This window comes from Narcine bancroftii, chromosome 4, assembly GCF_036971445.1.
Source record: "Narcine bancroftii isolate sNarBan1 chromosome 4, sNarBan1.hap1, whole genome shotgun sequence".
In the NCBI taxonomy this organism is placed as follows: domain Eukaryota; kingdom Metazoa; phylum Chordata; class Chondrichthyes; order Torpediniformes; family Narcinidae; genus Narcine; species Narcine bancroftii.
In genome coordinates this window covers 188,499,761-188,524,727 of record NC_091472.1, presented here as the reverse complement: position 1 = coordinate 188,524,727, position 24,967 = coordinate 188,499,761, and the positions used below count along the sequence as shown (strand labels likewise).

General features: G+C 41.2%; 1 protein-coding gene across 6 annotated transcripts in view; it reads left to right on the top strand.

The window, feature by feature from the left end:
* mlxip (MLX interacting protein) overlaps positions 1-24,967 on the top strand; it is a 121,739-nt gene that overhangs the window by 57,682 nt on the left and 39,090 nt on the right. For 5 of the 6 annotated variants that reach the window (XM_069933262.1, XM_069933264.1, XM_069933263.1 and 2 more), the window contains exons 9-10: positions 9,416-10,064; positions 20,915-21,021. In XM_069933262.1, the coding sequence (XP_069789363.1) occupies positions 9,416-10,064; positions 20,915-21,021 (756 nt within the window). The remainder of the gene's footprint in view (positions 1-9,415; positions 10,065-20,914; positions 21,022-24,967) is intronic. The other variant, XM_069933267.1, reaches the window with a different exon arrangement.

Below are 24,967 nucleotides of genomic sequence, written 5' to 3'. Positions count from 1 at the left end.
TATTCAAAATTACTTCCCTCTGGTAACCTCAGACTGCTTCCCAATTTGTCCTTCAAGTAGGATTTCATTTGGTAGTATGCCAACACTATCTTGAGTTATATTATATTTATCCTTCATTTGTTCAAAGGATAGTAATTTATTTCCTGAAAAGCAATTTTCTATTCTTTTGATCCCTTTTTTCTCCCTTTCTCTAAAGGAAAGGTTATCTATTGTAAAAGGGATTAGCTGATTTTGCGTCAGTATTAGTTTTGGTAATTTGTAATTTGTTTTATTCCTTTCTACATGAATCTTCTTCCAAATATTGAGCAGATGATGTAATACTGGAGAATTCCTACGTTGTACCAATTTTTCATCCCATTTATATAATATATGTTCAGGTATCTTCTCCCCTATTTTATCTAGTTCTAATCTAGTCCAATCTGGCTTTTCCCTTGTTTGATAAAAATCTGATAGGTATCTTAATTGTGCGGCTGTATAATAATTTTTTAAGTTTGGCAGTTATAAGCCTCCTTGTTTAAACCATTCTGTTAATTTATCTAGTGCTATCCTCGGTTTCCCCCCTTTCCATAAAAATGTTCTTATTATTTTCTTTAACTCCTTAAAGAATTTCTCCGTCAAGTGTATTGGCAATGCCTGAAATAGGTATTGTATCCTTGGGAAAATATTCATTTTAATACAGTTTATCCTTCCTATTAGTGTTAATGGTAAGTCTTTCCAATGCTCTAAGTCGTCCTGTAATTTTTTCATTAGTGGATAATAATTGAGTTTATATAGATGGCCGAGGTTTTTATTTATTTGTATACCTAGGTATCTTATTGCTTGCATTTGCCATCTGAATGGTGATTCTTTCTTAAATTTTGAGAAATCCACATTATTCATTGGCATTGCTTCACTTTTATTTGCGTTAATCTTGTAACCCGACACTTCTCCATATTCCTTCAATTTCTTATGTAATTCTTTTATTGATATTTCTGGTTCTGTTAAGTATACTATAATGTCATCTGCAAATAAACTGATTTTATATTCCTTGTCTTTTATTTTTATCCCTTTTATTTTATTTTCTGTTCTTATCAATTCTGCTGGAGGTTCAATAGCTAACGCGAACAATAAGGGTGATAGTGGGCATCCCTGCCTTGTTGATCTGCTTAAGTTAAATTGCTTTGATATATATCCATTTACTGTCACTTTCGCCAATGGCCCCTTATATAATGCTTTAATCCAATTAATATACTTCTCTGGTAAACTGAATTTTTGTAATACTTTGAATAAATAATTCCATTCTACTCTGTCAAAGGCCTTCTCTGCGTCTAAAGAAACTGCTACTGTTGGAGCTTTATTACCTTCTACTGCATGAATTAAGTTAATAAATTTACAAATATTGTCTGTTGTTCGTCTTTTTTTAATAAATCCAGTTTGGTCTAGATTTACTATTTTTGGTACATAGTCGGCTAATCTGTTTGCTAATAGTTTAGCTATTATCTTATAATCTGTGTTAAGTAAAGATATTGGTCTATATGATGCTGGTGCAAGTGGATCTTTCCCTGTCTTTGGTATTACTGTAATTATTGCTGTTTTGCATGAATCTGGTAAGCTTTGTGTTTTATCAATCTGGTTGATTACTTCCAGGAGGGGAGGAATTAATAAATCTTTAAATGTTTTATAGAATTCTATTGGGAATCCATCCTCTCCTGGTGTTTTATTATTTGGTAGTTTTTTTATTATCTCTTGTATTTCTACTATTTCAAATGGTTCTGTTAATTTATTTTGTTCCTCTATTTGTAATTTTGGTAGTTAAATTTTAGTTAAAAATTCATCTATTTTGTCTTCTTTCCCTTCGTTTTCAGTTTGGTATAATTGTTCGTAGAATTCTCTGAAGTTTTCATTAATCTTCGTTGGATTATATGTGATTTGTTTGTCTTTTTTCCTTGATGCCAATACCATTCTCTTAGTTTGTTCTGTCTTAAGCTGCCATGCTAGAATTTTGTGTGTTTTTTTTCTCCTAGTTCATAATATTTCTGTTTTGTCTTCATTATGTTCTTCTCCACCTTATATGTTTGTAGTGTTTCATATTTTATTTTTTTATCTGCCAATTCTCTTTTAGTTGTGTCTTCCTTCATTGCTAATTCTTTTTCTATATTTACTATTTCCCTTTCCAACTGCTCTGTTTCCTGATTGTAGTCCTTCATCTTGGTTACATAACTTATTATTTGCCCTCTGATGAACGCTTTCATTGCGTCCCATAGTACAAACTTATCTTTCACTGATTCCGTATTTATTTCAAAGTACATTTTAATTTGTCTTTCAATGAATTCTCTAAAATCCTGCCTTTTAAGTAGCATGGAGTTTAATCTCCATCTATACATTCTTGGAGGGATATCCGCTAACTCTATTGTCAATATCAGGGTTGTGTGGTTCGATAATATTCTAGCTTTATATTCTGTTTTTCTTACTCTGTCTTGCATACGAGCTGATAACAGGAATAGGTCTATTCTTGAGTATGTTTTATGTCTACCCGAATAATATGAATATTCCTTTTCCTTTGGGTGTTGTTTCCTCCATATATCCAAAAGTTGCATTTCTTGCATCAATTTAATTATAAATTTGGTTACTTTGTTCTTTCTGTTAGTTTTTTTTTCCAGTTTTATCCATGTTTGAGTCCAAATTAAGGTTAAAATCCCCTCCTATTAGCATGTTCCCTTATGTGTCTGCTATCTTCAAAAAGATATCTTGCATAAATTTTTGATCTTCTTCATTAGGTGAATATACATTGAGTAAATTCCAAAATTCTGAATATATCTGACATTTTATCATTACATATCTCCCTGCTGGATCTATTATTTCCTCTTCTATTTTAATTGGTACATTTTTACTGATGAATATAGCTACTCCTCTAGCTTTTGAATTATATGGCGCTGCTGTTACATGTCCAACCCAATTTCTCTTTAATTTCTTGTGCTCCATTTCAGTTAAATGTGTTTCTTGCACGAATGCTATATCAATTTTTTCTTTTTTCAGTAAATTTAGCAGTTTCTTCCTTTTGATTTGGTTATGTATTCCGTTAATATTTAAAGTCATATAATTCAACATAGCCATTTCATACTTTGTTTATCTTTCCTTTCAGTTTCCTCATCATCACCTTTCCTTCTTATCCATTTCTGCTTTCTTGTTTTGAACACTTTATAAGACAACATTTCTAAAACATCAAACATTTCTCTTATTCTCCTATCTAAAATTTCTTTAACCCCACTATCCCCTCCCCTTCCTGAGTTGCCCTTTATCCCTTGTCGGGCAACCACGTCTCCCCTCTCCATTTGGATTTGTGAATTCACTCGCAAGCATCAACTGATTTCGCACTGACCGTAACTCCTCCCCACCCAGCCCCCCCCAGAAAAGATTTCAATTTTCATATATAACAAAGGTCACTCTCTTAATTCCCTCCTTACTTCCTCTCTTCCCTTTCTTTCCCTTATTAATTCTTATCTATACTCTATATATTTTCCTTTAAATACGGATACACTCATGTACACACATATATACATACACACACACACACATACACACATATATATATATATATATATATATATATATTATACCCATATACACACATACATATAGTTCGTGGTCATTTTTACTCTCGTTACATGTCTCCATCTCTCTGCCTGTTTTGTAGTTCTGCAAATTTTTGTGCTTCCTCCGGATCCGAGAATAGTCTATTTTGCTGCCCTGGAATAACTATTTTAAGTACCGCTGGGTACTTTAGGATAAATTTATATCCTTTTGTCCATAGGATTGCTTTTGCTGTATTAAACTCCTTCCTCTTCTTCAGGAGTTCAAAACTTATATCTGGATAGAAAAAAAATTTTTGACCTTTGTATTCCAGTGGCTTTTTGTCTTCTCTTATTTTCTTCATTGCTTTCTCCAATATATTTTCTCTTGCTGTATATCTTAAGAATTTTACTAAAATGGATCTTGGTTTTTGTTGTGGCTGTGGTTTCGGGGCTAATGTTCTATGTGCCCTTTCTATTTCCATTTCTTCCTGTAATTCTGATCTTCTTAGGACCCTGGGGATCCAATCTTTTATAAATTCTCTCATATTCTTGCCTTCTTCATCTTCCTTAAGGCCCACTATCTTTATATTATTTCTTGTATTATAATTTTCCATTATGTCTATCTTCTGAGCTAACAGCTCTTGTGTCTCTTTAACTTTTTTATTAGATTCTTCTAATTTCTTTTTTAATTCCTCTACTTCCATTTCTATGGCTGTTTCTCGTTCTTCCACCTTGTCCACTCTTTTTCCTATATCTGACATGACCATCTCTAATCTATTCATTTTTTCTTCTGCACTTTTAATTCTTCTTTTTATTTCACTAAATTTTTGTAATTGCCATTCTTTTACTGATTCCATATATTCTTTAAAAAAAAATATATCCATTGTCTTGCCTTTCCCTTCTTCCATTTCTCTATGTTCTTCTTCTTCTCCCTCTGGGTTTGTCATCTGTTGTTTCCTTGTTTTTTTACTCTCTTCTTTCTTGTTCTCTTTATTTTCTATGTTCTCTTCCTGTTGTTGTGTTGCAGCTGTCATTCTCAGCTGTGGAGATCGACTCCTCAGCTGGTCCCCCCTCCCGTCAGTGTTCTTTTTGTCATGCGCATCGCGCATGCGCGACTTTTTACTTGGCTCCGCGAGCCATTTTTGTAGTCCCGAGCTCGGGACTTCAACTGACCTTAGGGAGCGGGCTTCTCTCTCCGCGGCGGGCCTCCTCGGAGAGGTAAGGCCTTCACCTTCTTCTTCCGACATTCTTTCTTCTTCTCTTCTTCCCGTTGCTTTCGACTTTTCTTTCTTCGCTGCCATTTTATTCCCACCTTTACTTTCACTTTGTTTTAATGTTTATGCCTTTGTGTTTTGTGTGTTTTTTTTTAAACTTTTCCGGAGAGGGCTGCAGTTCCCTGACTGGCCACTACTCCATCACGTGACTCCTCCCTCAGTTTCTTCTTAATGATGTTCCAAACTCTTGATTTCGTAATCCTATTTGGGTGATGATTGTTACTGTTTAATTGTTTTTCAGCCTCATAATGGCTTATTTGATTTCCATTGGCCCAACTCTGGTCCACATGTTAAAAAATGGCAACTGCAGACTCCAGAGGTGATCAAAAACTTAGCAGCAAGCTGAACTCTCGTATACCTGCACCAATGAAGCAATTAAATATATCTTTGTAATCACAAACACCTGTGAAACCAAATGTCCCAAATATTATGGTGCCTTGAAATGGATGAACAATTTTTTTTTTAAAGTGCTGTAATTTCTACATGGCCAAACCAAAATGTATACAAATAGCTTTGAGTTAAATCTGGAATGTGCACTTTAATTGCATGTGAATTGTTTGATTATAAATTTTAAAATGTGGAACACTAGGGGCAAAAAAGTGACTTTGTCCCAAAAAAGTGTCTTTGTCCCAAAAAAGTGTCTTTGTCCCAAAAAAGTGTCTTTGTCCCAAAAAAGTGTCTTTGTCCCAACACATCTGTTTGTGCCTTTCACCAGCCATTAGCATTGTATGTATGCTCATTTTTGAGGAAAGGTTTTGTTTGTTATTACTACTTTGTTGACACCAAATTGACAGTCTAACATCTAAAGTTCCCCAGTCGGTTAAAGTTATCAAACTTGCGAGGAACACTGGACAATTGAAGCCTATCGGGTTTAATAAGGATCCATCTTGATGTCCCTAGTTTTAAAGCTAGCCACATTACTGGGAAAGGAATGGTCCTTAATATGTCTGAGTGGTAATAAATCTGAATGACAGCTGACTGCCATTACCAACTAGAGAATATTGGTGTCATACAGAGCAATACCTCCCACATGAAGGAAACCCATGGCAAATGAAGAAATAAAACATTCTGAGGGATCTCCTTACTTGCATTTAACCAGTGAGATAACAGTGAAACCTCGTCAGTTGGACATGGAGAATTTGAGAAATGGGGATTCATCTACACAGTGTGTAGGTGTATAGTTATCTCTTTCCTTTTGTGGTTTGTGAGGGGAGAAAGGAAAGTACTGAGTCAGCTGCGGAAACATTGTTCCTCTTCTAAAACTTGTTTTGTGTCATCTCATCACCGAGCTTGTTTTAACTTCTCACCACTTTTCATAATTAGGAAAACATGGATGGTTTACTAGATCAGGTCCCTTGTCACCTCCAAGACAGTGAAGGTCAGGACAAGCTTAGAATAAGTGAGGGAATTAATTAAGGAATGAAATGGGCCTGTTAGTAAAACTCTGCCACTAAATGCAGCATAAAATAAAAACCCTCAAAAAAGTCAATGTACAGAAGCTAATGGAGAGTGGAGAGGGTGTAGAACAGGGGAATGACTGTTAATACATCTCATTGAGGACCATATCATGTAGGAGTAAATAGATACTCGTTCTGGCATGGGGAATAATGGCTTGTGAATTGTGAAGATGATATTCTATGCATAACAATAGAGGGTGGAGAAAGGGTACCCCAGAGGGTGATTACCTCAAGGGGCGATGACGATTGAGGTCGGTTAATTTCATCTAAATGACTAGAATTCCCAAAATCACGTGACTGACTAGCATGTTTGAAGCATGGAATACTTCTATGTGTGTATACATCATGTATGTAGTTTGCTTAACTTGTATTAGAATTCAATGAGAAAAGCCCAGGAATGGTTGATGAAATCTGACCATGAATCTGATCACGCTGCCATATGTTCCCGAATTATTATCTTGATTGGATATGGATGTAATCAGTTAAATATTATGATTGGTGTTCAATGAACCACTATGGACTGAAAAAATGTACAAAGAATGTATGATATAATTTGTCTGGTGAATATACAGTGGTTTTCTCCCCAGAGGTATAAAACAGTAAACCTTTAATCATCAGACCAACCTGGTGACAAATGATTCTCTGATCTAACCCCTTTTGTATATATAACTTTACCTGGTGAAATAATGCAATTTAAAAACTTCTAATCTGATCAGTTTCGAAGAGTATGAAGACAGTCATCAAGGTGTGAGCAATTTTTACATGCTTAGAAACAATGTAGCTGTAATACTCTTTTAAAATAGCCAGATATGCTGGAGAAACTCAGCAGGTCCTGCAGCGCCCACAGGAGGCAAAGATGTATAACCAATGAGCCCTTTGCCTTTGATGGACTTGGCGAGACCTGCTGAGTTTCTCCAGCACTTCTGGCTATTAACTACAATCACAGTCTGCAGACTCTCTTGTTTCACTTTTAAAGTAGCACTGGGTTTGCATGGAATATTGAAATAATGATAAGAAATTAGTTTGGAATTTATTTAATGTAATTAATAATAAAATGTACACTATTATTTAGCAATTGAGCATGTTTGATATGTAATTTATTTAATGTAAATATGCATTATAATACTTGGGAACATTTTTGAAAATTTAAACTAAACTAAAGGAGCTGAAAATAAGAAAAGTATAACCTTGAGCAAAACCTTGGAACCATATGCTATTAACCATATAACCACTTACAGCACAGAACAGGCCAGTTCAGCCCTACTAGTCCATGCCGTAGCAAATCCCCACCCTCCTAGTCCCACTGACCAGCACCCGGTCCATACCCCTCTAGTCCTCTCCTATCCATGTAACGATCCAGTCTTTCCTTAAATGTAACCAATGATCCCGCCTCGACCACGTCTGCCGGAAGCTCATTCCACATCCCCATCATCCTCTGCGTAAAGAAATTTCCCCTCATGTTCCCCTTATAATTTTCCCCCTTCAATCTTAAACCATGTCTTCTAGTTTGAATCTCCCCCTTTCTTAATTGAAAAAGCCTATCCACATTTACTCTGTCCCTTTTAAAATCTTAAACACCTCTATCAAGTCCCCTCTCAATCTTCTACGCTCCAGAGAAAAAAGCCCCAGTCTGCACAACCTTTCCCTGGAACTCAGACCCTGAAATCCTGTCAACATTCTCGTGAACCTTCTCTGCACTCTCTCTATTTTGTTTATATCTTTCCTATAATTTGGTGACCAAAACTGTACACAGTACTCCAAATTTGGCCTCACCAATGCCTTGTACAATTTCATCATTTTGGACACTGGTGACTATTTTTAATCTTGCAGGCAAACTTTTCTGATTACCATATATTTTGGTGTATAAGATGACCTTCAGATAAGATGGGTCCCCAATTTCAGCCTGAATTTCATGTTTTTATTGTATATCGGGTATATAAGATGACCCCCAAAAATACATGTTGACTGAGCTGGTGTTGCATTGACTGAGCTGTTGGGCTTGGCTGGAGCCTCCAGCAAAATGAAGCAAGTATGAAGCAAGTTTTAAGTCATTGAAGTGGCCAGGAAATCTACCAACTGAGCTGCAGCGAGGACATTTGACATAACTGAGCAGATGGTAAAAGAGTGGAGAAAGAATGAAGATTCTATGATGACAGTGTAAACAGTGGTTTTCAAACTGCCCCCCTAAACTCCTATTTCACCGTAAGTAATCCCTATACTATAAGTTCTCTGGGATTAGTAATGGATTACTTAAGGTGGTGTGTGAGTGGGAAGGGAAGGTTGAGAACCACTGCTCTAGACCCAATTGTTACTGAAATGTTTTGCTTGAAAGAAATTGTCATTGGCCCATTTCCTTTGGAGTTAGGAAACTCTGCACATAATGAGTCAATGAGGTACGATTAAAACAGTGGTTTTCAAACTTTTTCTTCCTACTCACATACCACCTTAAGCAATCCCTTACTAATCACAGAACATCTATGGCATGGGGATTGCTTAGGTGGAATGTTGAGTTTAGGGAGGTAGTTTGAAAATCGTGAGACTCCAGATGTGCTTACTGAGTTCTTTGCCTCAGGCAAAGACAATAATAGTGAATTTGAAGAATTTTAGATGTGATTTTTTTTTTTTTACAATAAAAATTTCTTTCTAATATGCCAGTATCTTAAAAATTTGTTGTTGGGTGGGGTCTGAGTGGGTTATGGAACCATTTGAGTGGTATTTTGAGTAGAATTTTAAGGTCAAATTTTTGTATTTGGCCTATTTGACGACCCCTGTTTTTGGCATGTTTTTGGGTGTTTCAAGGGTCATCTTGTACGCAGAAATATACGGTAATCTTTGTTCTGCCATTATAACCTTAACATGCATGTGTAAATAATGAATTGTAATTGAAAGAGAAAAGTGATGATGTTTTAAGTAGAGGAACTGAACCAAGCTGATATCTCCATTCAAAATGCAAGCACATTAAATGTTCATGTCACATTGTTGAACTATTATTTCCATAGTTATAAGACCTCTGTTCTTTATTCATTTTAATAGGTGGGAGGCAGTTGGATTGTGTTTGGAATAATTGTGCTCAGCTGAACACCTACTCATTTTCAAAATATTTGTAACCTATTGTTTAATTATATCTTTTAAGGAAGCCATCCTGTTGACTAGCAATCTAACTGGTACAATCCCATCAGTTAATATTGAGGAGGACTTAATTCCATCCCCTGGTCCTCCTTCAGTGCTGAACCGCGTTGATGCCAGCAATGATGACAGCAATTCAAAATTCACAGCTTTTGTTGAGAATCAAGAGTTTCAACCTCCGACAGCAATTAGCAACCAGGAGACATTTTTGCCACTATTTTCATCTGATGTGCTGCCGTCTCAGACGCCCCAAATCCAGCAGCAAAAAACGGTCAAGTCTGAAGTGCCTCCCAGGATGTCTTTGAATGCTCAGACCTTTGTAAGTCCAGGGAATCAGAAGTTTGCAATTTCTGCTTCACCACCTCCAACAATTACTCATACTGCTTCATCGACTTTTACTCAAATACCTGCTGCTACTACATTCACCCAAAACCAGAATCTTCATCTTGCCACGAAACAGCAAGGAGTGCCTTGTAACGTTAGTATGCAGCTACCAAAAATTCTCACATCTTTTGCTGTACCAAAAACTGGCCCTCCTGCAGGGCTTGGAAGTAGGCCTAAACAGCAGCAGAAAAGTGTGCCTGTAAAGTCAGAGCTAGTTCCAATAGCACCTGCTGCTTCACCAAATGCCTTCCTAACACAGTTTTTGGCAACAGGTAAGGATATTTTGATCCTGGGTTTCATGTTTACATTGTAGATGTTCAATTTGTCTTTTATGCAGAATACTGTTTAACATGACAGTGAATATCCAAATACAGTAAAATCCCCATTATCCAGAATTCAAGCAACAGGCAAATAAAATTGTGGAAAATAAATAGATAATAAATAAAGCACCTAGCAGTCAGGTTGCAAATTACGCAACACAATCTCAAGCAACCATAAAATTCACTTATCTGGCACCTACTAATCTCCATAAATGACGGATAATGGAGGTTTTACTGTATTCCGTTTCTTGTTTAATTCCTTTTTTGTTGTTTTGGTAGTGGAAGTACAATTTGTTACTAACAGATTTCATGTTCCATGGCATAAATTTCTTTAGTAATTTAATTTGCAATGTTAAAAAATGTCCTGTCAAATATTAGATTTGGTTTTCCAAGTATGAAAATGTTGCAATGTTGAATATTTTAATAGTTTTAATGATAATTCTAATACATTGCTGCATGTGTATCAATGACCTGTATGAAGAGGCGGAAGGATGGGTCAGCAAGTTTGCCGATGACACGAAGGTCGTGGATGGAGCTGAAGGCTGTCGAAGGTTACAAGATGATATAGACAGGATGCAGAGTTGGGCAGAAAAGTGGCAGATGGCGTTCAATCCAGATAAGTGTGAAGTGATGAATTTGGGAAGGACACACCAGAAGGCTGAGTACAGGGTTAATGGTCAGTTGCTTAAGAGTGTGGATGAACGGTTGGACCATGGGATTCAAATCTGTACATACGTCAAGGTTGCCGCACAGGTTGATAGGATAGTTTTGAAGGCCTGTGGGATGCTGGGCTTCACTAATAGGATTGAGTTCAGGTCATGCTGCAACTCTACAAATCTCTGGTAAGACTACACAGAGTATTGTGTTCATTTCTGGTCACCTCATTATAGGAAGGATGTAGAGGCTATGAAGAGAGTGCAGAAGAGATTTACCTGGAAAACAAGTCTTAAGAGGCAAGGTTAGCAGACCTGGGACTGTTCTCTTTGGAGTGTAGAAGGATGAGAGGAGACTTAATAGAGGTCTACAGGATTATGAGAGGCATAGATTGGGTGGACAGTCAGCACCTGTTTCTCAGGGCAGGAACATCAAACCTCAGAGGACATATAAACAAAGTTAAGGGAGGGAAGTTTAGGGGAGACATCAGGGGTGTTTTTTTTGAACAGAGTTGTGGGTGCCTCGCTGAGGTTGGTGGTGGAGACTGAAACATTAGAAGCATTTAAGAGACTCTTAAACAAGCACATGAATGAAAGGAAAATAGAGAGTTACAGGATAGGGAGAAATTCATTAAAAAAAAATAAATGGAATATATAGGTCAGCACAACATGAAGGGCCTGTACTGTGCTGTAGTGCTCAATGTTTTATGTGTGGTCTAACCTTAAGATTTAAGGCATTAGGAGAATTTTTCTTGCCTGAATAAAGGCTCAGGCTCAAAATGTCGACTGCCCATTGCTTTCAGTGGATGCTGGTGAGTTCCTTCTGCACTTTGTGTATTGCTCGAGTTCTCCAGCATCTGTAGACTCCTTGTCCTCTGGGATTCTTTTTCTTTGGTTTGTTAGGTTCTTTTGCAAGGAAATGTATCTTGATGAGAATCTTTTGCAATCATTAATTTATTTATCCACCTTGACCCTTGAGATGATACAAATATGTGTATATGTGACTGTCAATGGTTAGCTGGCCTGTCCGCCATGGGTGACTCACTCTTGGTAACTCCTCCCCTTGTGACCCTGGAATAAAGGTCGAGCTCCCACTCCCTGTTGTCAGTCGAGCAGATGAAATTGGGCCAGCTACAAGTTTAAAGTGTAATAAAGGCTATTGTTCCTCTCGCTACGGCTTTGGAGTCAATGGTGGAGCGTCTCAATTTATTACACTTTAAATCTTCCACACGAGATGGACAAACCACTGCGGCCTGACAGGTTATAGACCTTGACCCACAGATGTACAAGCAATGGACCAAGTGTCTCACAGACTTCCTGGAAGCTTCTGAGGACCTCGTGGATTCTGATGAGAAGAAACTCAAGCTACTGTGAGTGAGGGTCGGCTGCCATGCGTTCTTGGTAATCAGAGGCTGTACGACTTATCCCACAACCTCTACAGACCGCGGGTAAATGAAGTCCACTCAAGTTATCTCCTGGCTTTGAGAAAACAGCAACCTGGTGAGCCCTGGACGATATCTTTTGGGCCCTGCACGATCTGGGTTGAGAATGCAGATGCAATATCCTGGCCCCAGAATCGGTAGACCAGTATATGCTGATCCGGGGTGAGGTCCGACTACATCTGCTAGTGACTGCAAGAAGAGGACAGGCTGCCGTTGCAGAGAGCCCTCCAGCTTGCTTAGACTCTAGGTTCATCCCAACGCAATGCTGAATCCATCGGTGCCGGTAACGGGCCCTCCACGTTTGGGACTCAATGTCACAGACTGCCTCTATACAGCAAGACCACGACCCTGCTGCTGCTGCCACAATCGAGCACCCAAAGTCCTATTTCTGCGGTCAGCAGAAGCACCTCTGGTGACGCTGCCCAGTGGGAAAAGCCACCTGCTTGGAATGCAGGAAGAAAGGACACTATGAGAGAGTATGGAAGCCTGCTAAGCAGCTCTGGGGGTCGGACATTGAACCGGAAGGATTCCACTTCCTCCCGGAGTAATGATGTCACTTCCAGCCTTAAAAGGCTCAACCGCGTGCGTGACCTGGGGGTTGCAATCTTATCTGACTCCACGATGTGACTTCTGATGCCTTCATCCAACTCTCCTGGCGCCTCCGCATGGTCAACATGGGGGCTGCCATCTTACCGAACCGGGCTTCCCGTGACAGTGATGGTGACCCGGTACTGGCGTTCATCATCTTCGATCTAGGCAGCCCTCATCTGATCACCCATTTGATGATGGAGATTGAGATAAATGGGAAGCTAACTAACTGCCTGTTCGACAGTGGAAGCACGGAAGCTTCATCCACCCAGACACTGTTCACAAACTCTCTCTCCTCGTCAGATCAACGAGCAGCACGATATCAATGGCTACAAAGGACTAATCTGCTAAGATCCGCTGGTATTGTATTGCGTCATTAACGGTGAGGAGTTAACATTATGACAATTTCCATTTACTCTTAATGCTTCAACTCTGTGCACCGATCCTTCCACAGCCAGTTCAGGAGCGTCACGATGACATTTGGGGGGCCCCCAACCATCTATCATTGTATACAACCCCCAGTTCACAGACCCCTCCCGCCCGGCAGCCAGTCCCCACCTGCGGTCTCTCTACCCTCCATATTACCCCCACCATCGTCGTTTGAGAATCTGACCCTGGACTATAAGCCCATGGCTACTAAGAGCAGACACTACAGCGCTGAGGACGAGGCATTCATAAAGTCCGAGGTGCAGCAACTTGTGGCAGAGGGGTTTCATAGTGCACAGCTCCAGCCCATGGAGAGCCCAAGTCATGGTGGTTAGGGGCAGAAGTAAACCCCGTATGGTGATCAACTACAGCCAAATGATCAGACATATCACACAGCTGGATGCATACCCCCTTTTCCAGATTACTGACATGGTCAATAAGATCACCCAGTATATAGTGTTCTCCACCATTGACCTAAAGTCGGTGGACCACCAACTTCCCCTTCACCCAGGAGACTGGGAGTATACCGCATTCAAAGTGGACGGCAGGCTCTATCACTTCCTGTGGGTACCCTTCAGAGTCACCAATGGTGTCTCCGTATTTCAGAGAGAAATGGATCAGATGGCGGACAAACACAAACTGATGGCCACGTTCCCCTACCTCGACAATGTCACCATCTGCGGCCATGGCCAGCAGGTCCATGATGCAAACCTTGCCAAATTCCTCCACACTGCCAAGTCCCTCAATTTGACCTACAATGAGGACTGGAGAGTTTTTTTTATCACAACTTGTCTGGCCCTCCTTGGATGTGTCATGGCGCATGGTGTCATTGTCCTTGACCCCAACCACATGGGTCCCCTTATGGAATTCCCTATCCTGCCCAAACTTAAGGCGCTAAAAAGATCCCTGGGGTTCTTCACCTATTACGCCCAATGGGTGCGCAACTATGCCGATAAAGCCTACCCCCGGTAAGATTCACAACCTCTTATCAGCAGAAGCCTAGGCAGCTTTCACCCAGATCAAGGGAGACATCACCAAAGCCACGATGGATGCCGTGGACAAATCCATCCCGTTCCAGGTGGAAAATGATACCTCTGATTTCACACTGCCTGCTACTCTTAACCAAGCAGGCAGGCCAATAACATTATTTTTCCAATACCGTTCACGGTCCTGAGACATGGCACTCTGTCAAGAAGGAGGCAGAGACCATTGTTGAGGCGGTATGCCACTGGCATCATTACCTGGCTGAGAAGAGATTTACCCTGCTAATACACCAAATTGTGGGGTAAGATCAAATTCAAGACCAAATTGTGGGGTAAGATCAAAAATGACAAAATCCTGAGGTGGAGAATAGAGCTCTCCACATCAACTATGATATCCTAAACCGGCTGGGCAAGGCAAGCTCAACGACTGCCCCCGCACCCCCCCCCCCGCCCCAGATGTCCTATCCTGGGGTATGTGTGCCAGTGCGCATCTTTGCTACCTCCAGGATGACCTTTGCCACCCCAGAATCACAAGATTGTTCCACTTTGTGAAAGCATGGAACCTTCCCTCCTCCATTGAGGATGTCAGGTCATTGACCAGACACCTCATAAAGGCCACGTCCCTTTGAACGACTCAGTATCGATTTCAAGGGGCCCCTGCCCTCGTCCAACAGGAACGTATATTTCTTGAACGTCATTGACGAGTACTCCAGGTTCCCTTTTGCCATACCCTGACCTCAGTCACTGTCATAAAGGGGGGGGGGGGGGTTCCGCAGCATTTTTACCCTCTTCAGGTACCCGAATTATGTTCACAATGATCAAGGGCCCTCTTTTCTGAATAACAAACTGTGGCAGTACATGCTGGCTAGAGGCATTGCCACAAGTAGGATGACCAATTACAACCCCTGGGGGCATGGCCAGGTAGAGTGAGAAAATGGCATAGTTTGGAAAGCTGTCCTTCTGGCTCTAAAGTCAAAAGGCCTGGCTGTGTCCCATTGGCAGGATGTCCAGCTGGAAGCACTCCATGCCACCCCATCTCTGTTATGCACCACTCAACCCCACATGAATACATGTTTTCCTTCACCAGGAAGTCGACTCCTAGAACCATACTACCACCCTGGCTCTCATCTCCAGGACCCGTCCTGCTGCGGAAACATGCGAGAGGTCATAAATCCAATCTGTTAGTCGAAGAGGTGCAACTCCTGCATGCCTCTGTGGTGTACCTGGACGTCCGTGAGGACATGGTCACTGTCTGGGACTTGGCGCGCTGGATGCCCTTACCCACTCCCCACCCCCTTCAATCTGGGTCCGACCTACACCCATAGGTTAGCGACCCTCCACGCCATACACCTCGAGCCCCACCTCCTATGGAGCCAGCCCTCCCTCCCCACCCTCAGGACACATGACTGGCAATGGAGCTGACCATTGTACCACTGGTAGAGCAGTGCCAGTTGCAGAGGCAAAGGAGACCACCCAACTGGCTGAGCCTTTAAGACTTTTAACCCAGCAGGGTTTTGTTTTAAAAGAGGGGGTGAATGTGGTGATACAAATATGTGTATATGTGACTATCAATGGGTAACTGGCTCGACCCCCACTGGTGACTCTTTCCCTGGTAACTTCTCCGCTTGTGACCCTGGACTAAAAGTCGACCTCCCTCTCCCTGTCCACAGTCGAGCACTTAGAATCAGGCCAGCTACGTCTAAAATGTAATAAAGCCTATCATTCCTCACTCTACGGCTTTGGAGTTATTGATGGAGCGTATCAACCCTAAAATGCATTTAACTGCAATGTCTACCATTTGTATGTCATTTTTGCCTGCATATTGTAATTGGGAATCAATTCTATTTCCTCACCTTAGAGTCTTGAATCGGAAATTATCAAGTTTGAGCGTGATGTCCTTTAGTCAAATCTTGCAGTTAATTTAAAACAATTTTCTTTTAATTTATTTTTTCTCTTTGTAGTCTTACGAGGCCTTCTTGCATACCTTTTTTTGGAATCGAATGTCAGTTTCTTCAGTCTCACCTGCAATATGTCCATTGGTCATGATGATCCACATTACAGTTTCCAACAATACCCCAGCTTTGGGCTCCTGCCTAAACTATATGATCTTTGATGTTGTGTATGGCAAACTTGCATTTTAGTCGCATATTTTTCTGCCTAAGATTTCTTTGTATTTTTGAGTTACATCCTTGATTTTAATATGGGTTGCCTGTAGTTCTTTACAACTTTTTACATGTTGCATTTATTGTTATTAAAATTTATTTGATTGTTATCCTGTCCACTTTTTTTAAACTTTCTCCATTTCATATTACATCTATTTTGTACCTGTTACCAGTTTGCTTTGTGTTTCCAGTCCAAGTCATTATGTAAATTAGAAATAAAATGATACCAATACCAATGATTGGCACTCACTACTCACCCTTCATCCCACTTCATTCCTCTTCAAAAGATGAGAACAAAGGCCATTCATAGTAGCACAAGCAATATTTGTAGGTAATTTAGGGACCAAACCATTTATAATTTGTAGCTATAATTTTAGCATATCAGTTTTAGCTTCACCTTCACTTGTACAAGAATATGTTAAAGAACCTATCACATTAGTGCTCATTTTCAGATCCATACAAGAAAAATGTTTTGCCTTGGAATAGGAAATCAACCAATCTGATCAGTTGACCAGAAACATTGAGCCATATTTTAATCACTTTGTGTTTGTCTAAACCATTTCTCGAGAACCGTTTGCATATTGTACAGTGAATCGGACATTATGGATTCTTTAAAGCAAGAGAAGGTTTACCTGACTAGTTGATTTTGGCTAAAATTTATTTGGTATTTGTCCCTTGAATGCAGCATTTTTAAAAACTTCCAATTTATTCACAAAGAAATTTACTCAGCATTTCTCTAGGATACATTTTTTGGTCAAGGTTGGTAATAGCTTTATCTATCTTTATCCCTTTTACTTGTGTAGAAATAATTGGATTCAGATATTTTTAATAAAAAACAAAATCTTAATTTCCATGAGATGGATCAAATCTAATTTTATAAATGATATCGGTTGGGGAACAAAAAAGTATGTCGTCTTGGAAAAGTAAATCGTATATTACAAATGTGGCCTGTCCTTTTGGCTAATTTTAAATCTATCTCTTCTGCAAATTCTCACTTTGCAGTGTCTTCATGTATCATGCAACCTATCACCAAGACTGTTTTGATATTTTGAATTAATTCCCTTTCCATATGTTTGGTATTATCTAAAAATTTCTTAGACCTCAATATGAAAATGATGAGATGATGCAGGAAACCAACTTGGCTTTAAACATTCACTGCCTCTACCTCTGCTGTACAGTTTGAGCTGTACCTATCACGAACTAGAAGCCAAGGATGAACAGCAAGATGTTCTCATGACTGAGGGCCAGGAATGTGGCATACAAGTCAGGTGACCCAGATGAAGACGAGAAAGACAGGTACAACCTGTGTAAGCTCATCAGAAGTGTTAAGTGACTGTGTTGAGCAAAACATGTCTCCGACAAAATGCATGCACCGGGCAACAAAGCAAAGTTGGTCAGGATAGGAAACAACAGAACATCCCTCCCGGACAAGCTCAATTCATTTCCAAGTTTGCTTTCAGCAAGGGGCCAATGAACTAATGAAACATGCCTACCTCGAACACACCTGGTCACAGTCACAGGTGTCAGACCTTCTGGAAAGTAAACCCATGGACAGCAACTGGATCAGACAGAGTACCTGGACCTGTTCTCCAAGCTTGTACAGACCAACAAGTGGCTGTATTCACAGATACTCCCTCTAAAAGGCTGAATTACCCACTTTCCTCAAGAAGGCCATTCTCATCTCGGTGCTGAAGGAAAATGTAATGATGGTTTAACTGACAGCCGAAAAATAGCTCTGACATCCACCATCATGAAGTACTTTGAGAGGTTAGTCATAGGTCACATTAACTATAGCCTACCAACCTCCCTCGATCTACTCAAATTCACATGCCGCATAAGCAGCTCCACAGCAGATGTCAGGACTGAAATTCCTGGACAACAAGAACTCCAACATCAGATGCCTATTTATCGACTTTAGCTCTGATTTCAACATAGTAGTTCCAAATAAACTGATTCCCAAGCTATGTAACCTTTGTCTCAGCACCTCTCTCTGCAATTGGATCCATGACTTTCTATCTCTTGGAGCACAATCAGTGAGGATTGATGACAGTGGCTCCCCCACAATCAACCGTGATACCAGGCACCACAAGGCCGGGTACTCAGTCCTTTTCTATACTCCCTGTACACCTATGGCTGTGTGACCAAACATCACTACAAATCAATCTATAAATATGCAGATGACACCACCATCATAGAATCTCCAACAATGACAAAATAGAGCACAAAAGAGAGATGAAGGAACCTATGGTTTTTGCGACAGGACAATAACCTGGGACTGGTTACAGACTTCCTATAACAACGTCTCCAGATGCACCACTGAAAACATCCTTTCAAGATTCATCACTGCATGGTATGGGAACTGCTCCACCAGAGGATTGTGAACGTGACTCAGGCCATCACACACCCTTTTCTTCTCCAGTTAGTCCATCAATAACCCCCACTGCGTTGGAAAAAAACAACTAATATTAAAAGACTCATCCCAGCCTGGCCATACTCTCTTCATTCCCCTCCTGTCAGGAGGAAGGAGATCACGCACCACCAGGTTCAAAGACAGCTTCTTTCCCCTGCCCCCACCAAAATGGTAAAATTGTATTGCCTTCCTCTTTGCCAACTCATTGCTTTCTGAGCTGTTGCACTATGAATGAGATGTGTTCTGGTTGATTGAAAATGCAATGATAATTGTTTTGTAATTCATATGACAATAAATATGAACAATCAAAAGCGTGCATATATACCCTTGCTGAGGCTGATTTAATGACACCTCCCAAACAATTACCTTTATTGGGGAGAAGGACAAGAGTGTGAGACACTTGGGTTTCTTTTCATAAATTAATTTACCCTCTGACTTGGACATATAAATGCCTGAGCCTGCAGCTATTCTTTAAGCATTGTAGGTAATGAAAATATAATTTTTAAAGTAATCACGAGGGGGTTTTGTTTCTCCCATTCTTTCAGGGCATCTTTAATTTTCTTTTATGCTATTTTAAATTCATGTCTTCAAATTGGGTGTTAATATTGAATTGCCTTCCCTACCCTCAGAAGTACTGCATGTCAGTTCAAATTTACTTGATGTGTTGAAAACAAAGCTTCCCCTTGTCTTGTTTTCTGATTACTTTGTCAATACCCTGAAAACTTTTTTGATATTGATCCTGTTGCCACCAGAAATACTTCATCCTCGTTTGCTTTGTCAAAATTCTATGATTTTTAAACATCAATCTGTCATTTTATCCATAAAACCGATACTCCTCTGATACCATTTCTGGTTTAATTATACCTAATCTTTTTACATCTCCAACAGGGTGTTGATGGAATTGAAAACTCTGGCTGAGGGTTAACCAGTATTTCATACCAGCATCCAATTAACAAAATGTTGGATAATATATTTATGCAAAATGTGATTTGCCATTTAGTAGTGTTCTCTTACTTGGGAATTTCTGATCTATAGTAGGAAAGTCTGCAGATGCTGTGATTGTAGTGCAATACACAAAACAAAAAGTTTCTCCATCAATTTTGTATATTACCTGATGTATAGTACTTTAGTTTATACTTTATGGCATAACACTAAAGGAAAAATGTGTTAATTTTGTCTGTGACCATGTTACAGTTGAATTTCAATATAACTGGTGTGTAATGCAATGGAATTGTATCTACTACCTCAAGTTGAAGGATTCTTGAATTATCACAAGGTTGTTTGTGGTGATGGCAGTTTTCTGGAAGTTGTTCTCAAATCGTGTGGGTCTTGGAGAGGGTGGACCTGCAGCCATTCTTTTTCAAAACTTCGAAACATTTAAAAAGATGTACAATACCATTTATGGCATTTTCAAATACATCTGATGAAGCTGTTGCGGAGGTTGCATTCTGGTACTATTGTCTCAGTTTCAGGCAGCAGTTACAAGGGTTTATTTTTGATTTTTAAATTAGATTTTAGGCTGTAATTTCTATGCTTGAAGAAACACTTATTATAAGCAGTTTTTGAAGTATCTGGATATGGAAAAACTGTTTCTATTTAAAGGAAACATAGTAAAAGCTAGAAAAAGGAATCCAAATAATTTCTGAGAAAAAAAATTCTCTTTCTGAGTATTCATCATGAAACATTCAAATATTAGTGTATGCAAACACATTGCGACCTAAATGAATTTGTGATTCTTGATTGCTCTAATCCATTTGTTGCCTGCCTTGTTTTAATCTCACCTCATTCTAGCAAGCTCTACATTCTACTTGCAATCTTTTCTGTTTGTGAGGTGCAATATTTGTGTGGACCTCATGTACAATTTTTAATCCTTACTGCATTTTGACCATCTTCTGATATTTGTTTAATAAATGTCTTGGTTTGATTTGCATTTTTAGTGAATATTATGAAATTATCAGCTCGAAACTGTTTTGATTGAACTCTTCTACGATGGCTCTGATTAAGAGAAGAAATTTGTTTGAATAGGCATATATGAATTTACAATATATAATTCTAATTTTAATCATGCCTCAAGTGTTGAATTGAAACTTTGTGTTTGTTGGACTTTAAGATTAATTCTATTTTTTTTCCTCTTGCAGGCTCCCGTGCGGTTATTGTAACCTCAACCCATTTAAAACCTGAAGGAGTACTGACTTGTAGAGTGACCCAACCCAGCGTTGTTATCACTCCAGCTGCCATTGCTACGGTAAGCTGTCTGTGTTATTTTGTAAGGTGGTTTATATAAATATTTGCTCTGTTCTGCCACAAAATAGCGAATTTCATAACGCGTTCATGACAATAAATTCTGATTCTTTCTGCCTTGTTTCTTTTTTCGTTATGAATTATTTAAAACCTGTGTTCCATGGCTGGTTAGTTTTATCATTGGAAACAATATTATTTTGGCTCAAACAAAAGGAGTGCAGCTATAGTAGACAATGGACTCGTTCTTTGCCTCTATTTATCCTAACCAGACAATACATCACTTGCAGCACCTTCATTTAATCCCCAAAACCTCCCTGTTGTCAGGGAAATCCATTTCTCAATGTAAGCAAATCCGAACATTTCTTATGCATTCTACTAAATTTTCTCTAACTATTCTTTGATAGCTTGTCAGCTTTCTTAAATTTTGGTTCCCAAACTTGAACGTAAAATAACTGAGAACTATTCATTGTTCTATGAAAGTTTATCAAGACATTAGCATGGGCTTTTGTACACCACACTGTTTATTAATTATTGCTCCTTTTTAATACAGTTTTCAAAGATTTGAGTATGTACAGATCAGCAAAAAAATTGTATTTCACCTCTTGCTGAGTTAAATTGGATCTGTAGCAGCCCGGTAACCGGGACACGAGCCAGTGCACAAAATGGCTGAGGAACGCAGCAGCCGCGCAGACCCCGTAGGGGCCAACGAACTTCATCCCAGGTGACCATCCACTCGGTGGGAAACGGCGGGAACGCCGCCCAATCGGAGATCGGTGCTGCTGTGACATCACTCCCGACATCAGCAACAAGGAGTGAATATAAGCGGAGCTGCCAGTGCAATAAATCAGACTTTGACTTCAACTCCTTGTGTGTGTCTTTTTTCCACACTTCGGTAATGCGCATGCTGCATTGTTGAACTGACTGGCAATTGGACCCAGAGATGACGGAACAAGCAGCTCTTCACGCAGTTTCGTTGAAGCTGTCAACTTTCTGGGCGTCACAACCACACGTGTGGTTCAAACGGGTGGAGCCCCAATTCCATCTTCGACACATCAATGCTGATGAAACGTTACTACTACGTAGTGAGCTTGCTCAACCAGGAGATGGCAGCAAGAGTCGTAGACATCCTATGACAGCCTCCGGAACAAGGCAAATACAATGCCCTCGAGATATTAACCCACACCTTCAGGCTCTCATGGTGTGAGCGCGCTGCCCGATTGTTGCATATGGATGGTTTGGGGGATAGGGCCCCAGCTGCCCTCATCCCTTGCTGAGGGATACACGCCTTTCCTGCTCTTCGAGCAGATTTTCTTGGAGCAGCTGCTCGAAGATGTCGGACTCTTGCTTGCTGACGAGGACTTCAGTGACCCCAGGAAAGTTGCAGCCTGGGCGGATGTGCTCTGAATCAGATTGCTAGGCCCTCCACAAAGCAGGCAACAAGGCCACAGCAAACAGAGAGGCAAGTGGACCCCCCGACCCCCGACCCAACAGTATCGCAATTATCATCAACAATGGGGAGTGCGGGGCCTGTCAATGCCACCCATCCTCGTGGACACCGTTGCTGAAATATGTGTCCTTTCCCCCCCCCCCCCCCCCCCCCATCCTAAGACACCTGTAATGGCAAACCAGGCCTGGCACTGAGGGCAGTGAACAGCACCACCATACGAGCGTTCGGTACCCGCACCATCCCCCTCCGTATCGGCAGTAACCACTTCACATGGACATTCACAAATTTGGTGGTGGAGCACCTGCTCCTAGGAGTAGACGTCCTGTGAACCCACTCCCTGCTGATGGACTTTAAAGGGCAGCGATTGGTGCATGCCAGGAGTTTTCAAACCATGCCCCTGGGGGAAGCCAAATTACCTGTTCTTCACCTCGACTCCATTACTCTATTGGACAATGCTTTCATGCAGATCCTAGTGAAGTTCCCTTCAACCGTGACTCCACAGTTTTCCACCTTCAAGCCAACTGACTGGGTAAGGCACCACATCCTCACCGAGGGCCCCCCTCTCCACACCAGGACGCGCCACCTACTACCCCATCCCCGAGAAGCTCATCTTCGCCAAGGGGGAGTTTAAAAAATGGAAGAGCTGGGGATAGTGTGGCAATCCGACAGTTCCTGGGCCTCCCCCCCTGCAGATTGTTCCGAAGGCAGCAGGAGGGTGGAGGCCATGAGGTGATTATCACTGCCTCAATGAAGCCACCACACCCAACAGGTACCCTGTGCCCAATATCCAAGACTTTACTGCTAACTTACAATGGGCACGGGTGTTTTCAAAAGTCTATCTTATCAGGGGCTATCATCAGATCCCAGTCCAGCCTGATGACATTCCAAAAATCGCCATCATTACCCCTTTCAGATTCTTCGAATTTCTGAGAATGCCCTTTGAACTTAAGAATTCAGCCCAGACCTTCCAGAGGCTGATGGATGCAGTGGGCAACAATCTCCCATTCGCGTTCATCTATTTGGACGACATTCTAATTGCCAACCACAACAACACGGATCACACAGCCCACCTGAGGCAACTGCGCCCGGCTGCAGGAATTCGGGCTAACTATAAATCCTGCTAAGTGTCAGTTCGGGTTGGAAATGATCGATTTCCTTGGGCATCGGATCAACAGGCACAAAGTGAAACCCCTGCCCGAAAAGGTAGAGGTCGTTTGATAGAAGGTAGAGCCCCGCACAGTGAAGAGGTTGTAAGAATTTGTCTGTATGATTAACTTTTATCAGCTATTCATACCAGCAGTTGCTCGCATTTGCGCCCCCTATTTGCACTCATGGCAGGGAAGGGTAAGGACATTATATCTCAGACAATGAGTCCTCGGAGGCATACCAGAAGGCCAAAGACAATCTGGCCATCGCCTCCCTCTGGTACACCCCAGGCCAGAGGCGACAACTGCCTTCACAGTAGATGCCTCCAGTGCAGCTGTAGGGGCTATACTGGAGCAATTCATTGATGGGCAGTGAGAGCCCCTGGCTTTCTTTAGCAGACACCTCTGGCCACCCGAACTCGAATACAGCGCCTTTGACTAGGAGCTACTGGCAGCCAGGCACTTCCAGTATTTTCTGGAAGGCAGGCAATTCAAAGTCTTCACAGACCACAAACCGTTAACCTTTGCCTTCCACAAAGTGTCTGACCTGTGGTCGGCTAGGCAGCAGCCACACCTCTTATACGTGTCTGAATTCACCACGGACATCCAACGCATTGCGGGTAAGACCAATGTGGTGCCCAACGCACTGTCCCCACCCCGTGATTGAGTCCATCCAGGCCCTGTACCAGGGAATAGACGATTCTACCTTAACCAAGGCACAGCAGGAGGACCCTGAGATCCCGGTATACAGAACAACAGTTTCCAGCCTCAGGCTGGAGGATGTCGCCATTGGCCCTGGCAACCAGATGCTCCTCTGCGATGTCTCCACCACCAAGCCCCACCCCATCGTGTCGACAGTGTGGAAGCAGCAGGCCTTCGACACTGTGCACAGCCTAGCACACCCAACCATCAGGACTAGCGTTAAAATGATGGCCGGTAGGTTCGTATGGCTAGGCCTCCAGAAACAGGTCAGTCAGTGGGCCAAGACCTGCACACTCTGCCAGATGTCCACAGTGCAGACACACACCCCCTCCCCCCCCGACTTTCAAGCCAGCATGACGTCGATTCAGCCACATCTATATTGACATTGAAGTCCTGCTGCGATCTCCTATGGGGTGAGATGACTCCTCACCATGATTGACCATTCCACAAGATGGCTGGTGGCGGTCCCACTGACCACCGAGACCTATGCCAGGGCACTGATTAACACCAGTGTATCAAGGTTCAGCGTCCTGGAGCATATGACCTCCAATAGAGGTACATAGTTCATTTCGGGACTCTGGGCGGTACTGGCCAAGCTGCTGGGAACCCAGTTCCACCATACCGTGGCTTACCACCTTCAGGCCAATTGGTTGGTA